Here is a 24656-nt window from a genome sequence, read left to right as displayed (position 1 = left end):
TACACAAAGTGAAACATTTGCTACCAGTTCAGCATAGTAGTCAGTGTGAATATGCAAGCAGAAATGTTCATCTCTAGTGTAGACGGCAACTTGAACAAAACCATTGTTGCCAATATGTTGTGGAACGAGTTGCGAACAAAAACGTGTGTTTAAACTGTGTAAATACAACTTAAAAGGAAATTTTATAATAGATTAACAGAAGTATTAATTTGATTAACGGGTTATATTGACTTAATAATTCGATTTCCCATGTTCGTACAAAGATTTAAATTCAGCTATCTCAGGAAATTATTTTTGTACTTGACATGCAGTATGCAGCAAATAAATTATTTTTGTGTTTTACATGCATTGTGTAGCAAATAAAGAAATGTTGACAATTTCAAACTTAACTTTTCTTGCCAGTAGTAGCAGGTGATTCACCAGGACAAGTCGTAATAAAATTACTGTCTTTTAACGGACTTATTAAGCTGATGTAGTTTTGCTTTCTGCCTCTTTTCCTCTGTTGTAGCACTGAATAATATTTAGCCTGAGTTTTCTTTTACCTCTTTGAATAAAAGTTCTTTTTCACAAAGGAGTCATCGGAGTACATTAGTTGATGGCAAGTCTCTAGAAGGACCAGGTACAGCCTCTTCAATCATTTTTGTAAATGATATTGTCAGTCAAACTGAGTAATATTGCACATGAATAAACAATTGATTCACAATGGCTATGATGCGCATTCAGTTTGGTTGGCAAAGAGGGTAGGTATTCCTGAGCTACATGAAATCACTGGTCAGAGAGGGACCAAGATAAGTATGTAACTTGTGCAGTCTCCTTTATAGATAAACTACACTTTCCAAAATTCTCCCAATTAACCAAAGTCTACCATTTCCTTTCTCTGCTACCAACATGTTCATTCCATTTCATATCACTTTTCATTGTTACACCTAGATATTTAATTAATGCAACTGTGTCAAGCAGCACACCACTAAATTTATTCTAACATTACAGGACTGCTTTTCCTACTCAGCTGCACTACTTTACTATTATTTATTTTTATACAATTAGAACCAGCTCCCATTCATCCCACCAAATACAAATTCTGTCTAATTCTTATTGCATCCTCCTACAGTCACTTGACGATGAACCTTTTGCGTACACTACAGCGTAATCAGCAAACAGTCACAGATTGTGTCTCAACCAATCCATCACATGATTTATGTGTATATAGAAAAAGAGAAGTCCAGCAACACTTCCCTGGGGCACTCCTTACAGTACTCTTTTTCTCTGATGAATATTCACCGTCAGAACAACTTACCAAGTTCTGTTACATATCGGGAAACCTATTCTGTATGCTCAGATCTTCATTAAGTCTGCAGTGGGGTGCCAGGTCAAATGCTTTCCAGACATCTAGGAATATGGACTCTGCATGTTGCCCTACATCCATGGCTTGCAGTATATCATTTGAGAGAAAGGTAAGCTGAGTTTTGCATGAGTGATGCTTTCCAAAGCCATTCTAATTTGTGGATATAAGCTTTTCTGTTCCAAAGAAGTTTAGTATATACAAACTCGGAATGTGTTCAAGAATTCTACAGGAAATGTCAAGGATATAGGCTTGTAGTTTTGTGGGGCCACTCTTTTAACTTTCATGTATATAGAAGTCACCTCTGCTTTCTTACAGTTGATTGGGATGTTGAGGTGGACAAGAGATTCATGATAAATGCAAACTAAAACAGGGGCCAATCCCAAAGAGTACTTTTTGCAGATTCAGATTGGGACTCCATCGAGAGTTGGTGAATATTTTTTTGCCACTCTTTCAGTTGCTTTTCAACACAAGGGCTGCCTATTTGTGCAAAGTCCATTCAGGAGTCTGTGTGGCAGTCAAATGATGGTATGTCTGTATGATCCACATTAATGATTTTTGAAACACAAAATTTAAAACCTCACCTTTCCTTTGCTCTCTTGTATTCCCACACCAGACTATTCGAAAAGTGAATAAATAGAAGCCTTTTACATTGTACCAGAATTTTCTCAGGTTCTCGCTAATGTGCGATGATAGAGGTTGTTATGTACTTCTCAGATCAGTCTTTTTGTAGGCACTCATATTTCTACTAACTTTTATCTGCTGATGTTTCTGCATTATTTTTTTAACCCAGTGCATAAAGTTTCCTTAGAATTTTTTGAATTTTGTTATTAAATTGTAGTGGATCTTTTCTATCCTTAGTGCAGTTTCTTGGCATTTACTTCGACAGAGTGCGATTGACAAACAGTTTAGACTTTGTGCATTATTCTTTTATGTCCATGATATTGGAACTAAATGATGTCCATTCACTGCCTAAGTAGGTTTGCTAAAAACTAAACTAAACTCCATTCAAACAGGCCTTGGAAGGCCCAACGGTATCGACCGGCCTCTGTCATCCTTATCTCACAGGTGTCAGTGGATGTGGATATGGAGGGGCATGTGGTCAGCACACCACTCTCCTGGTTATATGTCAGTTTACGGAGCTGCTACTTCTCAATCAAGTAGCTCCTCTGTTTGCCAAGGGCTGAGTACACTGCGCTTCCCAACAGCGCTTGGCAGATCGGATGGTCACCCATCCAAGTGTGAGGCCAGTCTGACGGCTCTTAACTTCGGTGATCTGATGGGAACCGATGTTACCATTGCGGCAAGGCCGTGGCGTAAGTGGGTTGTTAACAACTGCTTATTTGCTCTTTTCAACTAAAAAAAACTCTCCTAGCCTTCTTGATTCATTTATTAACTTTAGTAACTATTGTCGTTGTGATATCATGATCACTAATCCCTGTCTCTGTGCTGATACTGTCAGTAAAGTCAGGCCTGTGTGTAGCTACGAAGGTTTCAAATATTTCCACTGTGTGAGGTTTGTGGAACTAGGCAGTTTTCAGAATACTTCAGAAGACACTCTGTCTATACCACCTTCAAATGTTCCATAAATGTACCAATCTATATTCTGTAGGTTAAAGTGGCCTATCACTAATATTGCACCATCCAGGCACTTCACACAGTGCAGACTTTCTTTGAATAATTCTGCAACTGTTGTCATGGAATTGAGTGGCTAGTAAAATTATCTGGTGATCAACTTGAGTTTACCTAGGCTGGTTACTCGTGCCCAGTTAATTTCACTATCAAGCTCTATTTCAGCATCGATAGATGCAATATTTTTGTCGACTGCAATGAACATTCCTCCTCCTGGGGCTTATTCCACTTCTCATATTCTTCCTCCACTTCAATGTTTGAGGTACTTCATGTCACCCCTGTTTCCCTGTGTCTCTTAAAGAAGGCCGCCTCTTGAGCTACACAATAAAGTGTGTATGGGTAACGCATAATTCCTTGTACCTCATGTCATGGACTGTGTGGCTGGTCCCGCCGGAGGTTCAAGTCCTCCCTCGGGCATGCGTGTGTGTGTGTTTGTCCTTAGGATAATTTAGCGTAAGTGTTGTGTGAGATTAGAAACTGATGACCTTAGCAGTTAAGTCCCATAAGATTTTGCGCACATTTGAACCTGTGACCTCAAGAATAGTGCCACAATCGTAAACTCCTTGAGTGCTGAAGCAGTATCCTCATTTTCCCCTACTGTACCTGCACAATATACTTTCCCCCGCACACTGGAAGTGTCTTGTGATTCATACAGAACAACGTAAGTTTAATAGCGAATAGTCCCGAGATTATTTGGTTCCTTACCTGTGACCATTGGTAATTGACACTTCATCCCTGTATGCTATGACCCCCTTCCCGAGGAGAGAACTCCAGCTTATAGGGATGTAATGATGCTCATTTGAGACAGTTTTCATATCCAGATCATTCTTGTTGAACACCCATTTACAAGCTGTTTCTGTCTGCATTTCCCTTGCCACTATTACATCTTCTCTTCTCTTTGTAACATCTACATATCCCATCATTTTTTCTCATCAGGGCGGACATACTGCAGTTTATCAACCAGCTCGCGACATCTGAATGTTGCTCGGCGACTGCAGTGTGACCCATCCCATTTGTAGCTCCCCGCAGAACCTGTGTGAGGGTCATGTTCTTGCCGTATACACTCCTGGAAATTGAAATAAGAACACCGTGAATTCATTGTCCCAGGAAGGGGAAACTTTATTGACACATTCCTGGGGTCAGATACATCACATGATCACACTGACAGAACCACAGGCACATAGACACAGGCAACAGAGCATGCACAATGTCGGCACTAGTACAGTGTATATCCACCTTTCGCAGCAATGCAGGCTGCTATTCTCCCATGGAGACGATCGTAGAGATGCTGGATGTAGTCCTGTGGAACGGCTTGCCATGCCATTTCCACCTGGCGCCTCAGTTGGACCAACGTTCGTGCTGGACGTGCAGACCGCGTGAGACGACGCTTCATCCAGTCCCAAACATGCTCAATGGGGGGACAGATCCGGAGATCTTGCTGGCTAGGGTAGTTGACTTACACCTTCTAGAGCACGTTGGGTGGCACGAGATACATGCGGACGTGCATTGTCCTGTTGGAACAGCAAGTTCCCTTGCCGGTCTAGGAATGGTAGAACGATGGGTTCGATGACGGTTTGGATGTACCGTGCACGATTCAGTGTCCCCTCGACGATCACCAGTGGTGTACGGCCAGTGTAGGAGATCGCTCCCCACACCATGATGCCGGGTGTTGGCCGTGTGTGCCTTGGCCGTATGCAGTCCTGATTGTGGCGCTCACCTGCACGGCGCCAAACACACATACGACCATCATTGGCACCAAGGCAGAAGCGACTCTCATCGCTGAAGACGACACGTCTCCATTCGTCCCTCCATTCACGCCTGTCGCAACACCACTGGAGGCGGGCTGCACGATGTTGGGGTGTGAGCGGAAGACGGCCTAACGGTGTGCGGGACCGTAGCCCAGCTTCATGGAGACGGTTGCGAATGGTCCTCGCCCATACCCCAGGAGCAACAGTGTCCCTAATTTGCTGGGAAGTGGCGGTGCGGTCCCCTACGGCACTGCGTAGGATCCTACGGTCTTGGCGTGCATCCGTGCGTCGCTGCGGTCCGGTCCCAGGTCGACGGGCACGTGCACCTTCCGCCGACCACTGGCGACAACATCGATGTACTGTGGAGACCTCACGCCCCACGTGTTGAGCAATTCGGCGGTACGTCCACCCGACCTCCCGCATGCCCACTATACGCCCTCGCTCAAAGTCGTCAGCTGCACATACGGTTCACGTCCACGCTGTCGCGGCATGCTACCAGTGTTAAAGACTGCGATGGAGCTCCGTATGCCACGGCAAACTGGCTGACACTGACGGTGGCGGTGCACAAATGCTGCGCAGCTAGCGCCATTCGACGGCCAACACCGCGGTTCCTGGTGTATCCGTTGTGCCGTGCGTGTGATCATTGCTTGTACAGCCCTCTCGCAGTGTCCGGAGCAAGTATGGTGGGTCTGACACACCGGTGTCAATGTGTTCTTTTTTCCATTTCCAGGAGTGTATTTAAACAAGCTTGATATCATTCCCCTCAACGATGGTGAACCTAGATTTCTTTCATGTTCTACCCATACATTGTCACTCATGGATATCTTCTTCTGCAGTGCCAAGCTTGCTGATCATCTGTAGTGGTACGTTGTCTCAGATACACACTTGAGCAACCATTTCTCATTCATAATTCATTTGCTGACTCTCAAATCATCTGTGATTAAAACAACTTAGCAGCTTTCTAAAGCTGACTTAAGGTAATTTTCATTGGCTACATTTGACAAACAACAATTCGTCTGTAGGGACAGTCAGCTAGAGTACCTTACAAACATTACCCTCACTGCCACTGAACTTTCGACACCCAAATGTCTTCCCTCCCACAATGATCACCAGTTTCCTGGTAGAATGGGTAATTCAGAGATGTGGTCAATGTGAAAATGTATTCTTTGTGTGTTTAACATCATCGTGCAGTGGACAACTGTATCCATTGTAGATAAATGCATACAAAGAGCTGTTGAATTACCCGAAGTAACAAAAAAAGCGCCTTGGCTCTCTTTTGGTAATTCCTTTTAACTGTTTTCCTTCCTCCTGTTGTTTGAGGTAAAGTTCATTGTGTTACTGCCACAAAGTCCTATCTTCCTATAGCCTAACTGATGGTTGGATCCTGTCGATAGCTGCAACAACTTGATTTAGTACTTCGCAGAGATAGTAAGCACTGTCCATTACCATTGTGTTCCTACATCGGAAGCAAGAGGCGGATCCTCAGGAGGTTTCTTCCATTTCTCAAAATTGTGAGTGCTGTAAAGCTTGTTTTCACTACAAGCAAGCTGGAGCCTGCTCCGTTGTAGTCTTTTGGCAACTACATCAAAGGAACCTTGTGAGCATGGTCTTTCAAAGTGCTTAATATTTTAAAGTGCCTAAGTTACAGGTCTTTAGAAGTCCTCAGACCACACTTACTCCAACTCTGTAAGGCTATATGTGGTCATTTCTGAATTATTGTTAATACGGGCATGTATGGATCATCAAGACAAGTTTAAAAATCCATTCACAGTGAGGGGGTAAGACAGGTCAAAGGTGCTTGCTTAACCAGCCACATTTCCAGCTTCTCTGGTGAGGCTGGTAGCTGCAACTATTCATCTGTTTGCAACTCCTCATGGCACATCAAGAATATAGGTTTTTGGCTGAGACAGTCCCTCGTATTCAATTTTTTTCAGCAGCTGTCCATGTAATTGGTTTTAGCAGATTGCCTTCAAATAATGCCACTATTTGCAATTCATGCAAAAGCAGATCATTGTGCACTTGGTGTTCAAGAACAATCAGTTTTTGCACTGGCTGCTGTAGAATCCCAGTTCTCTCTCATTTAACATAACAAACAAAATTCACTCCTATACCATGTTTGGTCAATTCACTGACCCAAAATCTTGGTGAAAGAATACATGTGGAGATTTTTCCAGCCATTTTATTAACAGTGTTGGAAGGAGCTTCTCCTTCAAAACATCTCCAAAACCTTTTACTCTAGTGCCCTCTGGAACACATGGAATAGGGATTATGCCATTGCTGCCCCAGTACATGGCCACCATCATTTTTCAATACTGGTCATTAACTGAAATTGTTATGGTGACAGCTATACACTTCCTCTGAGCTGACTGGGCTTTTGCTTCAGGATTTAACTGCCCTGCGGGTTCGGGGGTTAGAATAGGCTCGTGGTGTTCCTGCCTGTCGTAAGAGGTGGCTAAAAGGAGTCTCAAACATTTCGGCCTTTATGTGGTGGTCCCCTGTCGGGTTTGACCTCCATATCTCAAAATTCTTCCGAAGAGCGAGCCGATTGGGGAAGGGCGCCTTACTTGGTGCATTGTGTCCATCGTGCGTTGAAACCTTTCGCCAGCTTATTCGTCGTTGCATTGCAGTCCTGCCCGCTCTCCATCTCTTGGGCATGGATACGTTCCTGCGTGCATTTTCCACCATGCAATGTGCAGTGCCGCTTTCTGCACTGACGACGAACTTGGACTACTTGCCACCTAATATCCAGCATGGTAGTCAGTCCGTTGTGGTGGGATCACCATGTACCCTGTTGGTTGTCTGATGACGAGCTGCGCGCCAATTTAAAGCGTTGAGGTGTTCATTTCGTCCGGCGCATTCATCGGGGTCCGAAGGATAATCAGATTGCTACCGATGTGATGCCAAGCCCTATATCCCTCCCCTGATGTGGTGCTTTAAGCGCTGGAAGTTCGGCCATGTCTTCCCGCTGCACTTCCAGCCTCACATGTCGAGATTGTGGATGCCCATCACATCCCAATACTCCATGTGCCCCGCCTCCCATCTGTGTCAACTGCGGAGAGCATCATTCACCTTGCTCGCCAGACTGCAGGGTCTTAGAGAAGGAGCGAAAAATCATGGAATATAAGACCCTGGACCAACTGACCTATACTGAGGCTAAGAGTAAATATGAACAACTACATCCTGTGCGAATGACTTCCTCATATGCCGCTGCTACAACAACAATGTTAGCCCCATCTGTTCTGCGCATTCCAGTTGGTTCACCGAGCCGAACAACTCCCTATGCCCCCTTGCCCGTAGGGGGCACTATCCACCCTGTTGCTCCCACACCACCTGCCCACCCCCACCCCAGGCCACCCATCGGGGATGTCCGTCCCTGCTTCTAAGCCGGAGAAGCGTCAAACTTCTTCGGCTCCTTTTGCTCGCAAGGGGTCCCTTGGGTCCCTCCCTTCCAAGGTTCCCACAAGTGGGAAGGGTGACGCCCAACAGTGGCATAAATGCCCACAAGCAGGTGGTCATAGGGCTTTGCGATCCTCCTCCATCCCGGAGACTGAATCGGTGAAGCCCTCCCATCCAGTGAAACCCAAGGAGCAGCGAGAGAAGTCCAAGAAAAACACCTCTAAAACAAAGGACTTTGTGGTGGCACCCACCCCACCGCAACATTCGAGCTATGTGTCTGAGGATGAGGTGGAGATTCTGGCGTCCGCCGAGGACATAGATCTCGCTGGTCCCTCAGTCACCATGGATAGCACTTACACAGGTGCTCAATCGGTGGCAGCAGGTGACCCAGCGGCGTAATTTGCCTCCTCAGTCCCTTCAAGCCTTTCTCTGCCGTGGACAATGTCATCCTCCAGTGGAACTGCAGTGGTTTTTTCCACCACCTTGCTGAGCTCAGACAACTTTTCAGCCTTCACCCTTTCATCTGCATTGCTCTTCAAGAAACTTGGATTCCAGCAATGCGAACCCCCGCCCTCCATAGGTATCGGGGTTACAATAGGAACTGGGCAGCTTATGAAAGGGCATCTGATGTCGTCTGCATCTACGTCCTTCACTCCCTTCACAGTGAGTCTGTCCCTCTACAAACACCTTTAGAGGCTGTCCTGTTCGGGTGTGGAAACTTCAGGCTGTTACTGTCTGCAGTCTGTATCTTCCACCGGATGGAGATGTCCCGCAGCGCGTCCTGGCTGTGCTGATAGCCCAATTACCACCACCTTTTCTGTTACTGGGCGACTTCAACGTCCATATCCCTCAGTTGGGTGGATCAGTGGCAACAGGAGGCAGCACCATTGAGCATGTATTGGCTGAGCTCGACATTTCCCTTTTAAATGCTGGTACCTTCACACATTTCAGTGTAGCGCATGGCACTTACTCAGCTATCAACCTTTCGATCTGCAGCCCTAGCCTCTTACCGTCTGTCCAATGGAGTGTGCATGACGACTTGTGCGGTAGTGACCACTTTCCGATCTTTCTGTCACTGCCACAGCATCCGCTCTTCTAAGCGCCCCTGCAGATGGGCTATGAATAAGGCTGACTGGGACTTGTTCTCCTCCATTGCCACTATTGAGCCTCTTTCCACTGACACCATTGATGCGGCGGTTCACTTAGTCACCACCGGCATCGTTACTGCAGCAAAATCTACCATTCCCTGTTCTTCTGGGTCCCCTCGGCGGCGGACTGTGCCTTGGTGGTCACCCGAGATCACTGAGGCAATTAAAGATCGCAGCGGGCGCTCCAGCATCACAAGCGGCATCCCTCATTAGAACACCTCGTTGCCTTTAAACGGCTCCGTGTGCGGGCTTGCCGCATCATTCGCCAACACAAGCAGGAGTGCTGGGAACGATATGTCTCCATCATTGGCTTCCGTACCTCTCCATCGCAGGTTTGGGCCAAGATTAGGTGCCTCTATGGCTATTGGACCCCTGTCAGCGTCCCTGCGCTCTCATTGAATGGAGCAGTTTGCACTGACTGACATAATTGCAAACCGCTTAGCAGAGCATTTTGCTCTGAGTTCCGCTTCTGCAAATTACCCACTGGCCTTCCACTCCCTGAAAGAGCGGTTGGAACATCGGAGCCTTTCCTTTCACATGCGCCACCCTGAATCCTACATTGTTCTGTTCAGTGAGTGGGAATTCCAAAGTGCCCTAGCCGCTTGCCCTGTTATGGCTCCCGGGCCAGATCGCATCCACTGTCAGATGCTCAAACACCTCTTGGCGGACTGCCAGTGACGCCTCCTAGACCTTTACAACCTTATCTGGGTCAAGGGTGAATTCCCGTTGTAATGGCGGAAAAGCATCGTAATCCCCATTTTGAAACCTGGCAAGAACCCACTGGAGGTGGACAGCTACCTCCCCGTTAGCCTCACCAACGTTCTTTGCAAGTTGCTCGAGGGCATGGTGAGCCAGCGGTTGAGTTGTGTACTCGAGTCTCGGGGCCTTCTCAGGGTGTGTTCCATAAGGGCCACTCTGCTGTCGATAATCTGGTGAGCCTGGAGTGTGCCATCCGTACAGCCTTTGCCCACTGTCAGCACCTCGTCGCTGTCTTTTTTGCCATGCGGAAGGCATACCATACGACATGGCGACATCACATCCTCTCTTCGCTTCATTGGTGGGGTCTTCGGGGTCCGCTGCCGATTTTCATACGAAATTTTCTGCTGCATTGTACCTTCTGCGTGCAAGTTGCAGCGTCCCATAGTTCCTTTGAGTTCAGTAGGACGGGGTACCGCAGGGAACTGTCTTAAGTGTCTGCCTGTTTTTAATTGCAATCAATGGACTCGCTGTGGCGGTGGGAATGTCCGACTCAGCTTCCTTGTATGCTGACGATTTCTGCCTCTACAATAGCTCCATTGGCATTGCAGCTGCTGAACGTCAGCTGCAGGGCGCTATCCACAAGGCGCATTCTTGGGCTGTAGCGCATGGCTTCCAGTTTTCGGCTGCCAAGACCTGCGTTATGCATTTCTGCCTGCGACGCACTTTTCACCCTGCGCCATGGCTTTATCTTGATGGTGAACGTCTTGCTGTGGTGGAGACACATCGGATTTTGGGTGTGGTTTTTGATGCCCGGTTGACTTGGCTTCCTCGTATTTGGCAGCTTAAACAGATGTGTTGGCGGCATCTTAATGCTCTGCGTTGCTTGAGCCACACCAGCTGAGGTGCCGACCGGTCTACCCTCTTATGGCTCTACCAGGCATTAATTCAGTTCCGTCTGGATTATGGGAGCCTGGCTTATGGTTCAGCATCCCCTTCTGCGTTGTGGGTGCTGGACCCCATCCTTTACAGCAGGATCCGACTTGCCACTGGAGCTTTCCGGACCAGCCCTGTGAACAGCATATTTGTGGAGGCAGGTGTCCCTCCACTGCGGTTACGGCGCCAACATTTACTGGCCGCTTATGTTACACACGTTTGTAGCATGCCTGGGCATCCTAATTATAATCTCCTGTTCCCTCAGTCTGTCGTCCATCTCCCAGAACGTCGGCCCTGGTCGGGTTGTACAATCGCAGAGAGCTTCTCTCCAGGCTTGGGGTTTTCCCTCTTCCACCTCTTTTCCGGGCCCCTCTGCATACACCCCCGTGGTATGTGCCCCACCCATGCCTTCGGCTCAAATTGGCACAGGGCCCGAAGGACTCGGTCCCTCCTGAGGCCTTCCGCTGCCGCTTTCTTTCCATCCTTGCCACGTATCAGGTCTGTGGTGTTGTCTACACTGATGGTTCAATGGTTGCTGGTCGTGTCGGTTATGCTCTCACTCTAGGGGACCGTTTACGAACAACACTCATTGCCGGCTGGCTGCAGCGTTTTCACTGCTGAGCTGGTCACCATCTTTCGTGTCCTAGAGTATATCCGCTCCTGCTCAGGTGAGTTCTTCATTCTCTGTAGCGACTCTTGAGCGGTTTACGAGCTATCGACCAGTGTTTCCCTCACTCTCGTCTGGTGATGGCTATCCAGGAGTCCCTCCATACTCTTGCCCATTGCGGTCGCTCTGTGGTCTTTGTGTGGACCCCTGTTCATGTCGGCATCCTGGGCAATGAACGTGTTGACATGCTGGCCAAACAGGCTGTCGGTGCACCAGCCTTATCGATTGGACTTTCGGAGAGTGACCTCAGGCCAGTTTAGCGGCAGAATGTACTTCGCACCTGGGGTGAAGAATGGCGCACCCTGCCTTCACCAAACAAACTTCGGGCCATCAAGGAGGCTACCGGTGTGTGGCGCTCCTCCTTGCGGGTCTCTCGCAAGGAGTCTGTTGTCCTCTGCCGGCTGCACATTGGGCACACCCGAATGACGTACAGCCACTTATTGAGCTGTGAGGACCCACCTTTATGTCGCTGCGGATCCGCTTTGACGGTGGTCCACATTTTGTTGGCCTGTCCCCATTTAGCTGTGCTCAGGCAGATGTTTGCGCTGCCTGATATGCTCCCTGCCCTTTTAACAGATGACACTGCCATGGCAAGCTTAGTTTTGCGTTTTATTCGGGCAGGGGGCTTTTATCACTTAATCTGGGTGTTTGTCATTTTTTTGTTTTGAGTCTGGCCTTTGGCCTATGATTTTAGACTGGGTTATTTTTTTTTTTTTTTTTTTAGTGTGTTTCTAGGTGGTTGGCTTTTCCCTTTTTGACAAACTGCCTATTGGCTTCTGTCTCGGGTTCTTCGGCTGACGTTCATCTAATGATTTTTCTGACGTTTCGCCAGCATGAGTGGCTGGCATTGTCACCACCGGCAATGGAGGGTGAAGCTTTGACAATGCCAGCCACTCGTGCTGGCGAAACGTCAGAAAAATCATTAGGTGAACAGCGGCCGAAGAACCCGAGACAGAAGCCAATAGGCAGTTTGTCAACAAGTGCCCATGAAAACCTTAACAATTTTGTGTTTTCCCTTTTTGTCTCTATGGTCAGCCAACCACTGTCACGCTCTGTGTGATTTCAATTCCTTTTGTCTGGTCTCTGTCTGAGTCTTTCTTGTCCTGTGTCGTCTGTTGTCATCTCCATTGTTCGTTTTTATTCTGTGTGGGTGTTTGAAATTTTGGAAAAAGCGACCGATGACCGTAGCAGTCTGGTCCCTTCAATCCCACAAACCAACCAACCTTCAGGATTTAAAAATGCCATCTGTGTCTGATCGATTGTCACAGGTATTGGAAAGAAAATCATATTCATACCATCATCACATGTCAACAACATCTGACAAATTGCCACACACGACACTTGAATTCATTTGTGACTGTTTGTGGCATCCATCTGGAGGACACTTTCTGAATTTTCAGGTCATCATGCAAGACTGTTTTCACAGATCTCACAGAAATGCCAACTATTTTAGGCAGTAGCTTTTCACACTCAATTGGCAATCTTCCAAACCAACTTTATCTACTCACATGACTATGTTTACCGACTGGTGAACCCAAGGCCAAGATTGTTTAGCTTCATTGTCATATGACATACAAAGTTCTTTGAATTGTAACATCCATGAACACACATTCTTCTTGTTCGTGACACAATTACTATGTTTCTCACTCCACTGATGATGAAGTCTAGTTAGTGGTTCACCACACGAGTAGAGAAAATGAATTGGTACTAGCTATTCTCGTAATGAAAACATTACTACTTACATATTTTATATAACATTACTGTTTATTACTCTCACCGCAGCTGCTGGAGTTTTGTATACCACACAGTCTGTCATTCATGTCACACATACAGTAAGACTCCCTTTGTACTTGAAACAAATCCGGTTGTGTATCTACTCCCAGCTCGAAGAGAGAACACTGAACACTTTAAAATGTAGTTCATATGTGCTGGTTTAAACTCAGAAATCTAAGCAGGCAGAAAACATGGGCTACTCTGTGATTTTACCCAGTTGTGTTCTCAAGATGTACTTACCAATTGAATTCACTATCTGTGATGCAAGAGATACAGGTGGGTGGTATTGAGGCAGTTGGAGCTTATAAAGACATATTCGGCCTACAAAATTCCACATTTGCTCTAACTTCATGAGTGTACTGCTAGCAATCCGTTGCATGTATCCAGTAAAGAAAGTTGTCTAAAATATCAAGAACAAGCTCCTTCAAATACAGCATCTAGGGAAGGATTTGATATTCGGCTGTGTACTAGAGTACGTGGGAATTCGGACCAGTGAATAGCCAGATGTGGCAACCAAGCATGCTTGCACAGTACCTCCTGTAGCAAAGTTTAGTCTCTTCATATGTAATAACTTCACTGTTGAGGCAGAGGACCCTGTGTTGTTGGGGGAGGGGGGGGGGGGTGGCTAGAAGTAATAGAACAGACAAGAAGTTGGACTAAACGAGTCCACTATCCAGCAATGGCAAAGCTCCTTCCAGTCACAGAATATGAACGAAATGCTATTAACGCGCCTTCCTGTTGAACACAGTCCCCTAATGTTTATGCTTCTCCTCCATTGAAACAACTCACCAGTGTGCATTGCTTATGATGTACCACAGGGCAGTATGCCATATTTAGTTGTTTGTATTTTATTTTATGACAGAAGAGCAGCACTGCATTTACCTGTGAATGTACGACATTTCAGGATGTGATTGCATGAGTGTAACAGGGTTTAAAAATTTTGTGAGGTAATCTATTAGGACACAGGTTTTAGCTGATATTGAAATGATTGGTTCTATCCCATGCTATCTTTTGACTGTTATAGTATTTTGAAGTGTGTGTGTGTGTGTGTGTGAGAGAGAGAGAGAGAGAGAGAGAGAGAGAGAGAGAGAGAGCTGTCTTATTGTCTTATTTTTGGATCTTTTGGTGAGTATTATACTATCTTATTTTTTTATTCATTTTTTTATTCATGTGGGAATGACACACTCCTAGATATGAACCCATGTAGCTATAAAATGAACTTGATCAAGCCAAACATAACAGTAGTCTCTTGGTGGATAACAGTGCACAATGAGCAAACATAACAGTTGTCTCTAGTTGAATAACTTGATGCAGGCTTAGAGTCTGTCACTGTACACTAGAATGCACTTAGAGTGGTTGTAGGTGGCTGCAAACAGTGCTAAGATGAAGTCCCGGAAGGCAGAGAGCTTGCAGATGGTGACAGAGGTGAGGTCATGAAGAGATGCAGAGGAGACGCTTGGCTAAGGCCAGGCAGTTTGATATGCGGCCTATGATGTGCTCCTCGGTCTTTGGTTGTGGGCAAAGTCGATAGTGGTGTCCTGTGAGGTTATAGCTCGGAGATGATGACATCCCACAAAAGGTGCTGATGAGGCACTCTGTGACAGCCTAGCAGTTTGACATGTGGCCAACGATGTGGTCCTCAGTCTTTGGAAGCGGGTGAATGTCAATCTGGAGAGACTAGTGCACTCAGCGAAGAGAACTACATTTTGGGGGACAGTGGATGGTCAGTATTTGGCCACAGAGTTGACATCTGAAGAGTTGCTGGTGCACTTAGCAAAGGGAGCTCCATATTGAGGGACCTGACAGACAGCACTTGGCCATGGTGCGACTCCCAATGTGCCATCTGGCATATATCAGCCAAGTGGTGACTTAAATAGCCAGCACTTAGACACTCGTGACTGGTGGCAGTGATGTAGTAGCAGTGCCCCTGGTGTGGTGAGACTTGCATTACTGGGAAGCATAGCGACCACTGGAGACTGTAGAGAGAAGGATCCTGCATGCCTGTGTTTGCATCGGATGGTTTTCCTGTCAGTGCCAGATCCGTGTAGTGAGCTGGTGAGAAAGGCAGCTACTTGCTATACTCAGTTTTACGAAGGGTAGTTGGATGTTTGGTGCTAGCTGTACAGTACTATATCTTTCATTATTAGTGTTATGTTAACAAATTAATAAGAAAGATTGTATTAATTTTTAAACTTACCTGCCCACCTGAAACTAAATTATGAGCCCTACCCTCCTCGAAAAACAACCATGAGCCACAGAGAACAGCTACTGCACTTTTAGGGGCATTATACCAACTTAATGGCAACTGGCTTCATTTTTCTCTTTCATGCCTCACTTTTAAGTTTTCATCTGTCTCATCCTCAAACCTGCTGATTTTTTTCATGGTTGATGGCTGGTTTGATACAGTGAAAAAATGTTAAATGTGCTATAGAGCAAAACATTTTTACACTGAATGTTACGTACTTTCAGTGAATTCAATGAATGTCCTTTTTGCTAACATGCATATGCGCAAAACTGCTGCAGCTATGGAAACCAGTCTAACAGCTGTTGGCAAAATGATCTGATGTGTGAATCAAATGACTCTCAAGGTAGTACAAATGTTTGAATTTTGGAAGTTTGAAGGTTTTCAGGTTCACTGAAGATTGTGGATGGGGATGGGTCTTGTACCCCACAGTATAGCTCTTTTACATACTTCTAATAGATTTTGTGTGGTTTCAGCAGACATCTATGTGAAAACAACAAAACATACGAAAATAGAGCAGCTCTCCATGCTTTTAACTCAAATTACACATGCTCTATCTAGACACTGTTTGTGATGCAGAAAATGTGAATTGTGCATTCATTTCATTGACACTGCTGTTGTACCTACCAGAAAGATGCAATGACAGCAGCCTGCTTTGGAACTCTGTTCACTGGGTTGCCTATCAGTAGGTACGAACTAATTCAGTGCAGCAATACACAGCAGACTGTTTGCATGTACTGAGACACCTGCCCACTAGTGGTGCACTCAGCAACTACATCGCAGCATGTATTATGAATCTAAACTGATAGGTATCATTTTCTGTACATATTGTAGTTTTCACACAATCATGTTCTGAAATGGTGGCAGTACGTATGAATAACTATGTACTGTGCATGAATCTCAGTTTGTGCACATATTTTAATGATTCTTTTTGTCAGGGTTTTGTGTTGGCCATGTTAGTGCTCATAAGCGATCATTTTTCTTTCTCACTTGTAATGATAATACACAGAAAATGTAGTGTGCTGTAACTGTTCTACTCATTGATCACATGTGGAAATGCAACTCCATCCTTGTTAACAGTGTTGGTTTGTTGTGTTGAAAATATTGCTGGCAGTAAAATTCAAATGCTGAGTTCATTGTTAACTGTGCTGTGCAAGCCGTATGTGGCATGGGCTGTTGGAAAGCACCATCCATTGAAGCCTGTCTTAGGCAATCTGGAAGAATTCTTTCTAAGTATCCAGAATTCTAAACCCCTCACTTGGTCCAGATTCAGTGATGACATGGACACAATATGAAGTCACCTTATTTTCATCCCTTAATAATCTCAACACCTACTCCATTCATTTCATTTTGTCCTCCTTATATCACCAAGCCACTTTCTTGGGTGTTAGCCTTCATCTCTCTGACATCTCATCTGCACTGACAAGCAGTCCTTTCCTCAATATGCTTAAGGTTCTACCGAAGTTTTCACAATCAAGTTTACCATCTTGTCATAATCCAGGAACAGATCTCTCATGACATCACACACATGTAGCATTATTCACACCACACACATGTAGCATTATTCACACACCTACTGGCTGCCCACAGATAAGTATCCTCCTCAAAGCCACACAGGACGGGTATAATGAAACATCTTCTCCACCAACCTTACAAGTAATTTTCATTGTGCACCCCATTTCAAAGCAATTTTCTACAACCTCAAATCCACACAATGACCTTCTTCATCTGTATGCTTTCCTGCTCCCAACCCCAATCCCTGTTGGTGCAGATCTACCCAAGTCTCAGATACAAAACAAATGCTGAACATCCACCAGTTACCAGTATAACCACATCATCACTGAAACCACTGTGTAGATTTCTATGTGGATCAGACCTCAAAGGAAACTCTTCATCTGTAGGAATGGACACTACCAAAGTGTCATAAAGAACTAACTGGACCTTGCAGTTGTGAAACATAATGTGGTGTACTTTAGCAGCTACTTCACAACTCACACCATCTGGGAACAGCTACCACCCCTCCCCATACCAAGCAGGTGTATCTGAATTGCACTGGTGTGAATTTCCTTCAACCCTTATGGTTTCAGTCTGTGCTAGTCTTTGTCTTCCACATCACTCATTTCCTTTTCCCTCTCCATTTAACTGTGTGCATGTCATGCTCATGCTCCCCAATTCTTCTCTAATACACACTAGCCCTACTTTTATCTTCCCTTCCTTGTTTCTTTCTCTTTGTCCAGATTCTCCACACTTCCCTGTGTGTTATTTTCTCGGCAAAGCTTCATTGTGCACCATACCATGCTACTTGCTTCCCCAGTATGTGTGCTTGCCATATCCCTTACATGACCTACATGTTCCACATGAGCATGTCCGAACTCCCTCCCTTTCCTTTGTCTCTGTGGGAAACAACCACCCCAGCCAAGATTGTCACTTGCCATACACACAAGCAGGACTTCCATGTAGGATGTAGAATACGAGGTGTGATTGGAAAGTTTTAAGAATGAATCCGCTACTGCTTACTGGTTTGGCGGGCAGGTACAGAGTGGGTGGGGAGTGAGTCATTGCGTTGTCCTTAAATGCCATCTGACAGGAAACTGTGTTTCATTTATTCAGTTCGTTGTGGCAGCCGGTTGAGTGCAGGTGTGTTAGTGCTTGTTGCCGGATTCTGTCGGCGTGAAAATGGACATAAAAATGGAGCAAAGAGTTTGTGTGAAATTTTGTTTTAAAACTGGGAAATCAGCTTCTGAGACTTACGAGCTATTAAAAATAGCTTTTGGAGATAATTGTATGAGCCAGTCAAATGTTTTTGTCTGGTTCAACAAATTTAAAAATGGCCGCGAGTCATTTGAAGATGAACCATGGTCCGGCCATCCTTCCACCTCAAAAATGAATGAAAATGTTATGAAAGTTCACGACTTAGTGCGTTCTGATCGTAGACTTCCAATTAGGGAGGTGGTTGATTAACTTACTTTAAGTTTCTCTGCAATCAGGCAGTTTTAACTGAAGATTTGAACATGTGTCAAGTGTCCACAAAATTCATTGCAAAAGTGTTGTCAAGTGACCAGAGATAATACCGACTTGAAGTGTGCCAAAAACTGATTAATCGGACTAAAAATGACCCAGATTTATTAAATTGATAATTACTGGTGACGAATCGTGGGTATATGGGTATGATCCTGAAACCAAAGTGCAGTCTTCGGAGTGGAACACTCCAGGTTCACCACGCCCGAAGAAAGCACGACAAAGTCGATCAAAGGTGAAGACAATGTTGATAATTTTTTTCGATTCTACTGGTATTATGCATCGTGAATTTGCCATAGGAGGACAGACAATTAACCAGGAATACTACAAATGTGTCCTTGAGCATTTATGTGAAAAAGTGCGGAAGAAAGGGCCTGCATTGTGGAAAGGCAGGAGTTGGATGCTACACCATGACAATGCTCCGGCTCATCATGCCTTCTCCATCATTGAATTTTTGACCAAATTCAAAATTCCTGTGCTTCCACAACCACCATATCCCCTGATTTAGCCCCTGTGGACTTCTACCTGTTTCCTAAACTGAATTCACTGAATGGAATCCATTTGACTCGATTGAAGACATCCAAGCAAATAAGGAGAGCGTCCTTAACACACTTCAGGAAAAAAATTTCCAGGAATGTTACAAAAGTGGAAACACCTTTGGAGTCGGTGTGTTCAGTCAGAAGGGGACTATTTTAGCATGTAAGTACCGCCATTGTACAATTACAAGCCCATTCTTAAAACTTTCTAATCACACCTTGTAATTTTTAACCAGAAAGTGGTAAGCTTTTTTTTTTTACAGTCAACAGGTTTCCACTATCCAGTTTTCATAGTTCTGCTGGTGAAAATGTCTTCCATCCAATGCCTTATCTGGTCTGATATTTTGTAAGATTATATTTAGTTTACTAGATGCCATTTCCTGAAGTTGGTATGTAGGGTGTCGACCCAATCCCCACGGTCTAGAAATTTTTTGGTGTCATGAACAGAGCAAGCTGGGCTCGCGTATCTGGTTCATCTGAAATTGATGTTAGCCCTACAGAGAAGTAATTCATAGCATAAAGAGTCGTCTGATGCACAAAACACATTCCATAATTCTATAACATAGTAATAGCAGCGATACCTGTCTGCAGTTTTATACATCTGCCCTCTTCGACTTCATGAAAAATTGCATGACTGGTGCCCCTGTCTACTCACATTGGACACTAAATTGCTCCAATACTTTACAATAAACAGCTGCTAAAAAGGTAGTGATTGCTTTCATATAAACAGCGGAGAATTTAAGAGGTGACACATAATGTCAAGTGTTCTTCCCTTTGTTGACTGACTTAAGTTGCTTTTCAATTCCAGATTCTTTTATCTCTATGCACATCATGAACAAGGAGTTGAAAGCACTGCTGATTAATTTTCGGTCATTAGACTTTGTGAGATGCATTACTAGAATTCAGACTGATATTATCATTGACAACAATTATGGCAAATTCCGTAAAGAATCTGTACATGCGCTTCATGCTTTACTGTCGGTGGTTGTTTTTGAAACGTTGTTTGTATTTTAAAGTCTTCTAACTTTACTAATCTATTAATATATTGCTCCAGAATTTTGCTGCTTTGTCCACTTCCTACATGCCCACAGTATCTCAGTCTTTCTTCTAGTTTGTGTGTGTGTGTGTGTGTGTGTGTGTGTGTGTGTGAGAGAGAGAGAGAGAGAGAGAGAGAGAGAGAGAATTAGCCATGGTCAGATGGAACTAGTGTGAAAGCTGGCCCTACTGAAATTGAGCAGCTCTCATGAATACTTGTTACATAATTTTAAGAGGAAACAGTAGAAATGTAATGTTTTCATACTCTCATTGTATTATATAGAGTTATCATTTGCACTTCTTCAATTTTATTTGTGGGGTCAGCAGACTGTTTCAGTTTTTGTTTAAGACACTTAAAGCTTTAATGTAATGTGTCCCTGTAGTTTCAAGGAATATTGTATGGTTGGGAGAAGTGGGTATTCAGCAGCAAAACCTTAACCAGTTTTTGTGAATGCTGGAAGATGAAAACTTTGACAATGGTTTTATATAAATGCTTAAATTTTTGAAAGTATTAAAATATGCGTGTTAATTAATTTTTTTGTGAAGCATAAGGAATTGAAAACACTGCTGATTAATTTTCAGTTATTTGAACTTTATGGGAAGAGTTGCTAGGTGAAGAACGATGGGATCAAAGTATCAGAATAAAAACCAATCTGTATTACTCTTTCCATTGTGTTCAGATGCTGTGCATTTACTGAAATTAAATTTTGCTAGACATTGTGATATGAGCTCATAAATCACTCAGTATGAAACTGCTTGGGTTTTGGGCATGCAGTAGTGAGAGAATGTTAAAAAAAATATTCAGTATTAATTGACAAAATTAAGATTTTTTAAAAAAGTTATATTGTTTCTAGCGTATGCATTACTACCGTAATTGGATAACTGTGCCATACTTAATAGAAATTTAAAAAAGTGATGGAGATTTCCACTTTTACTGTGATAATGCATGTTTTAATTAAGTCACCATTTCTTTTATCAATTTCAATAGTTCTTGTAGCTTGTACCTCTTTTTCAGTCTGTTAGCAGCCAGGTGTATCTTGCTGATTTAGAAAAGCTAGGCATTAATGCAAAGGCCAAGAATTTTCTTGTATTTCAAGGGGCTGTGGAATCAATAGCAATGAAAAATCCCAAAGAGCGGACAGCACTGTTCGAGGAAATTAGTGGGTGAGTTAAAACAGTCTTTCTTGTTATTTTATTCATGAGGGCTGGAGCATATCACAGCTGTTACCAGAAATGTCAGTGAGGAAGGAAACTGCAACCAGTCACAATATTTTAATGAAAAATTTAAACAATGGAAAACCTAGTATAATGGCAATACTATGAAACAGATAAATTGCTGCTCACCATATAGTGGAAATGATGAGTCGCAGACTGCAAAACAAGTAAGTTTTTGATCAAAAGACCTCCTTCTGAATAAAGAAACACATGTACACGTACACATACACATGAACGCACGAACAAACACGTTCACGGAAATGCAACACACACACACAAAAACACACACACACACACACACACACACACACACACACACACACACACACGCACGCGCGCGAGCACTTCAGTAACCGTAGACAGTGGTCATGCGTGTGTGAGTTGCATTTGTGTGTGAGTTGCATTTGTGTGTGTGTGTGTGTGTGTGTGTGTGTGTGTGTGTGTGTGTGTGTGTGTGTATTTTCTAATTCAGAAGAAGGTCTTTTGACCGAAAACTGTCTGCAACCCAGCATCTGCACTATATGGTAAGTAGCAATCTATCCTGTTCATAATATTGTCATTAATGAAAAATTTATTTCTTCAATCTTCAAACTAATTCCTAGCTTTGACGTAAATTTAGATGGCAGTGAGGATTTCTTGTACAAATTTCACTTTTTATCTTGAGCAAAATGTGCTTTCTATGTTGCAATTTAGAGGTCTGCATCATTGTTTTGTGACACGCTGAATCATGAGCTAGATTGGAGACATGTCTTAATATACAAAGTAAATTTTTTCTCATCATAAAATATGAAATTCATGTGAGAAATTGTCCCTGCCGTCCTTAAATGAGCCTAGGCCCGAAACTAGTTAAGGAGAAATAAAATAGTGTGGGCAGTTAGTCTTCTTCCTAACTGACATTCTTACTTCTCTCCTTTTTCAAATGTGACTTCTCATTGCCTGTGCAGACTGATGAAGACATTCTGCATCATATATATTTGCTAAAAAAATGAGCCGTTGTAATTTGATGTGGAAATTCAGCTCTGGGATCAATTATTTGTGTGAAGAGGGTAGTAAATGCATGAAGAAACCAGTGACAGAAGTTAAATAGAATACTTGATAAACACATTGTGGGATGAAACAAGGGGCCATTCTGCAGCAGTCACAATTTTGACAAAATAGCTCATGGGTGAAGGGCCAGACGTCGATGTCCAACAGACACACTATAATGGCAAGCGACCATATTGACATCATCAGGTGTGCTATGATGGCAGTGTGGTTGCTAAGCTCAAAAACTGCACCTGTTGAGTGCTGACGTCTGTCCATTCAACCATGAACTATTTCATCATGAATTACGCTGGGAGAAGCTAAAGAATCGGTCCCTATATATCCTAATTGAATGTGCCTATGGATCTTAGCAACACCTTATCATTATATGCACTTGTATTAAGGTAAATGCACTGTGTCTTCACAGTTATGTTCTAAGCCACCCACCAGTTTTGGCCAAGATATTCTGAAACAATTGTAAAAGAAAGTGGAGGTTGAATGACTGTCCTTTTGGCTGTTATAAAATGCAAAAGAACTTGTGCATCTGTTATGTATATGTGTTTGTCACGTTTGTAAACATACACTAAGCAACACATTAGATCAAAAATTGTGAGCAGTAGGAATCAGGGATTATCTTAAGATGAACTTTTTCTGAAAAAGATTAAGCCTCAAGGTTTATCGTTCACTTTTATTTTAGTTCTGTAACAGATAACAAATTTTACAACAATGCTGACAGAAAATGCTACTATCCTTAAAGGAAAAAAAGTGTGAGCTGAGTTTTCAAACAGTTTTACATGTAATTGGCTTTTGTATGGAAAAGTCTGAAACATTATAGTGTGCAGAGAAGTATGTTACAATCAGGGCAGTACCAACTTGCTACTGAGCAGGTGGTGCAGTGGTTAGCACACTGGACTTGCATTCGGGAGGAAGACGGTTCAAACCCGCGTCTGGCCATCCTGATTTAGGTTTTCCATGATTGCCCTAAATCGCTTCAGGCAAATGCCGGGATGGTTCATTTGAAAGGGCACACCTGTCTTCCTTCCCTAATCCTATGGGACCAATGACCTCGCTGTTTGGTACCTTCCCCCAAATCAACCAACCAACTTGTTGCTTTCCTACTTGCAGCAATACATTGTTTCATCTTCTTTGTACAAATCTTGCAAAGCAGTGTTGTTTTCTGCTTCATCTCACTTGCATGAATTTTATCAGGAAAGTGTCTTCATACAAGCCTACTGCTGATAGTTGCACTAGGTACTATTGAGACAGTGTTGTGCCTTTCTGGAAGAGTCCTTCACCAATTTCTTCAGACTGTTTCCTCTCAGATATTTCTGCCAGTCGAGAATCATTCAGTTTTTCCTCTAGAGTTTCCAAAATTTCTTATTCACCCAAGAGATGATATATTTGTAGCAGAATTGCAGAAAACATCAAAACCTTAAGGGTACACACAGAATCTCACCACAGTGCAAGCATACAATGGCTCAGTAGTCATGGCAGCAGCTGTTACATTCACTTCTACTCCTATTAAAATAATTCTGTAAACTGACAACAGAGGGCAACACCTGTCAAGGAGCAGGTAGCGATATGTCCATACATTGCTCTTGTATAAACCAGTCTCATTTTGGAATGATAGTTGGCTGGTGCATTGTGAAACATTGCAACCTGAGAGATATGCAGCGTTGAGCAAGTAAAAGTGGCCTGGATGAGTTGATACGATTGGATGTGAATGTACGCATAGAACAACACCCCATGATGTGCACACCACGTGTATGCCTGCCATGTGGTCCACACCGGTTCAGACCATAGTGCGGGCTGTGTCAGTGTGAGTGGAGCAGTGCAAAAGGGGTGATGGTACTCACAGTGGAGCAGTGGGTGCCGATTATGGAAAGTTACATGACAACAGTCGTGGAAATGGTGTGGGCAGTTGATTGCTTATAAGTTTAATGGTATCAAAGTGCCAGCAAAGTGTGCCATGCAATGCCTAGTGTGAAAATTGCTTCAGACAGGATCTGTTTTGAACAAGTCAAAAAACATTCCAAATCGTGCCTTCTCACCAGAAAATATGGCTGCAGTTCACCAGAAAATGCTTGAGTCCTACCAAATCAGCCCGACACTTGTCACAAGAGGTTGCATATCACGTGGACCTTCACATGCAACCTACCAAATGTCAATGTTGTTCATGCATTAAAACCAGCAGATACTCTCACCACCTCCAGTTTTGTGAGCAGTTGTTCACTTACATAACAATGAAT

At 43.9% G+C, this 24656-nt stretch overlaps 1 protein-coding gene across 2 annotated transcripts in view; it reads left to right on the top strand.

The window, feature by feature from the left end:
• The window catches only part of LOC126174751 (structural maintenance of chromosomes protein 1A), a 196559-nt gene that overhangs the window by 3973 nt on the left and 167930 nt on the right, over window positions 1-24656 (top strand). For both annotated transcript variants that reach the window (XM_049921073.1, XM_049921074.1), the window contains exon 4: window positions 21185-21333. In XM_049921073.1, coding sequence (XP_049777030.1) covers window positions 21185-21333 — 149 coding nt within the window. The remainder of the gene's footprint in view (window positions 1-21184; window positions 21334-24656) is intronic.

Source organism: Schistocerca cancellata, chromosome 3 (assembly GCF_023864275.1).
Source record: "Schistocerca cancellata isolate TAMUIC-IGC-003103 chromosome 3, iqSchCanc2.1, whole genome shotgun sequence".
Classification (NCBI taxonomy): Eukaryota; Metazoa; Arthropoda; class Insecta; order Orthoptera; family Acrididae; genus Schistocerca; species Schistocerca cancellata.
This window is presented reverse-complemented; position numbering and strand designations above follow the sequence as displayed.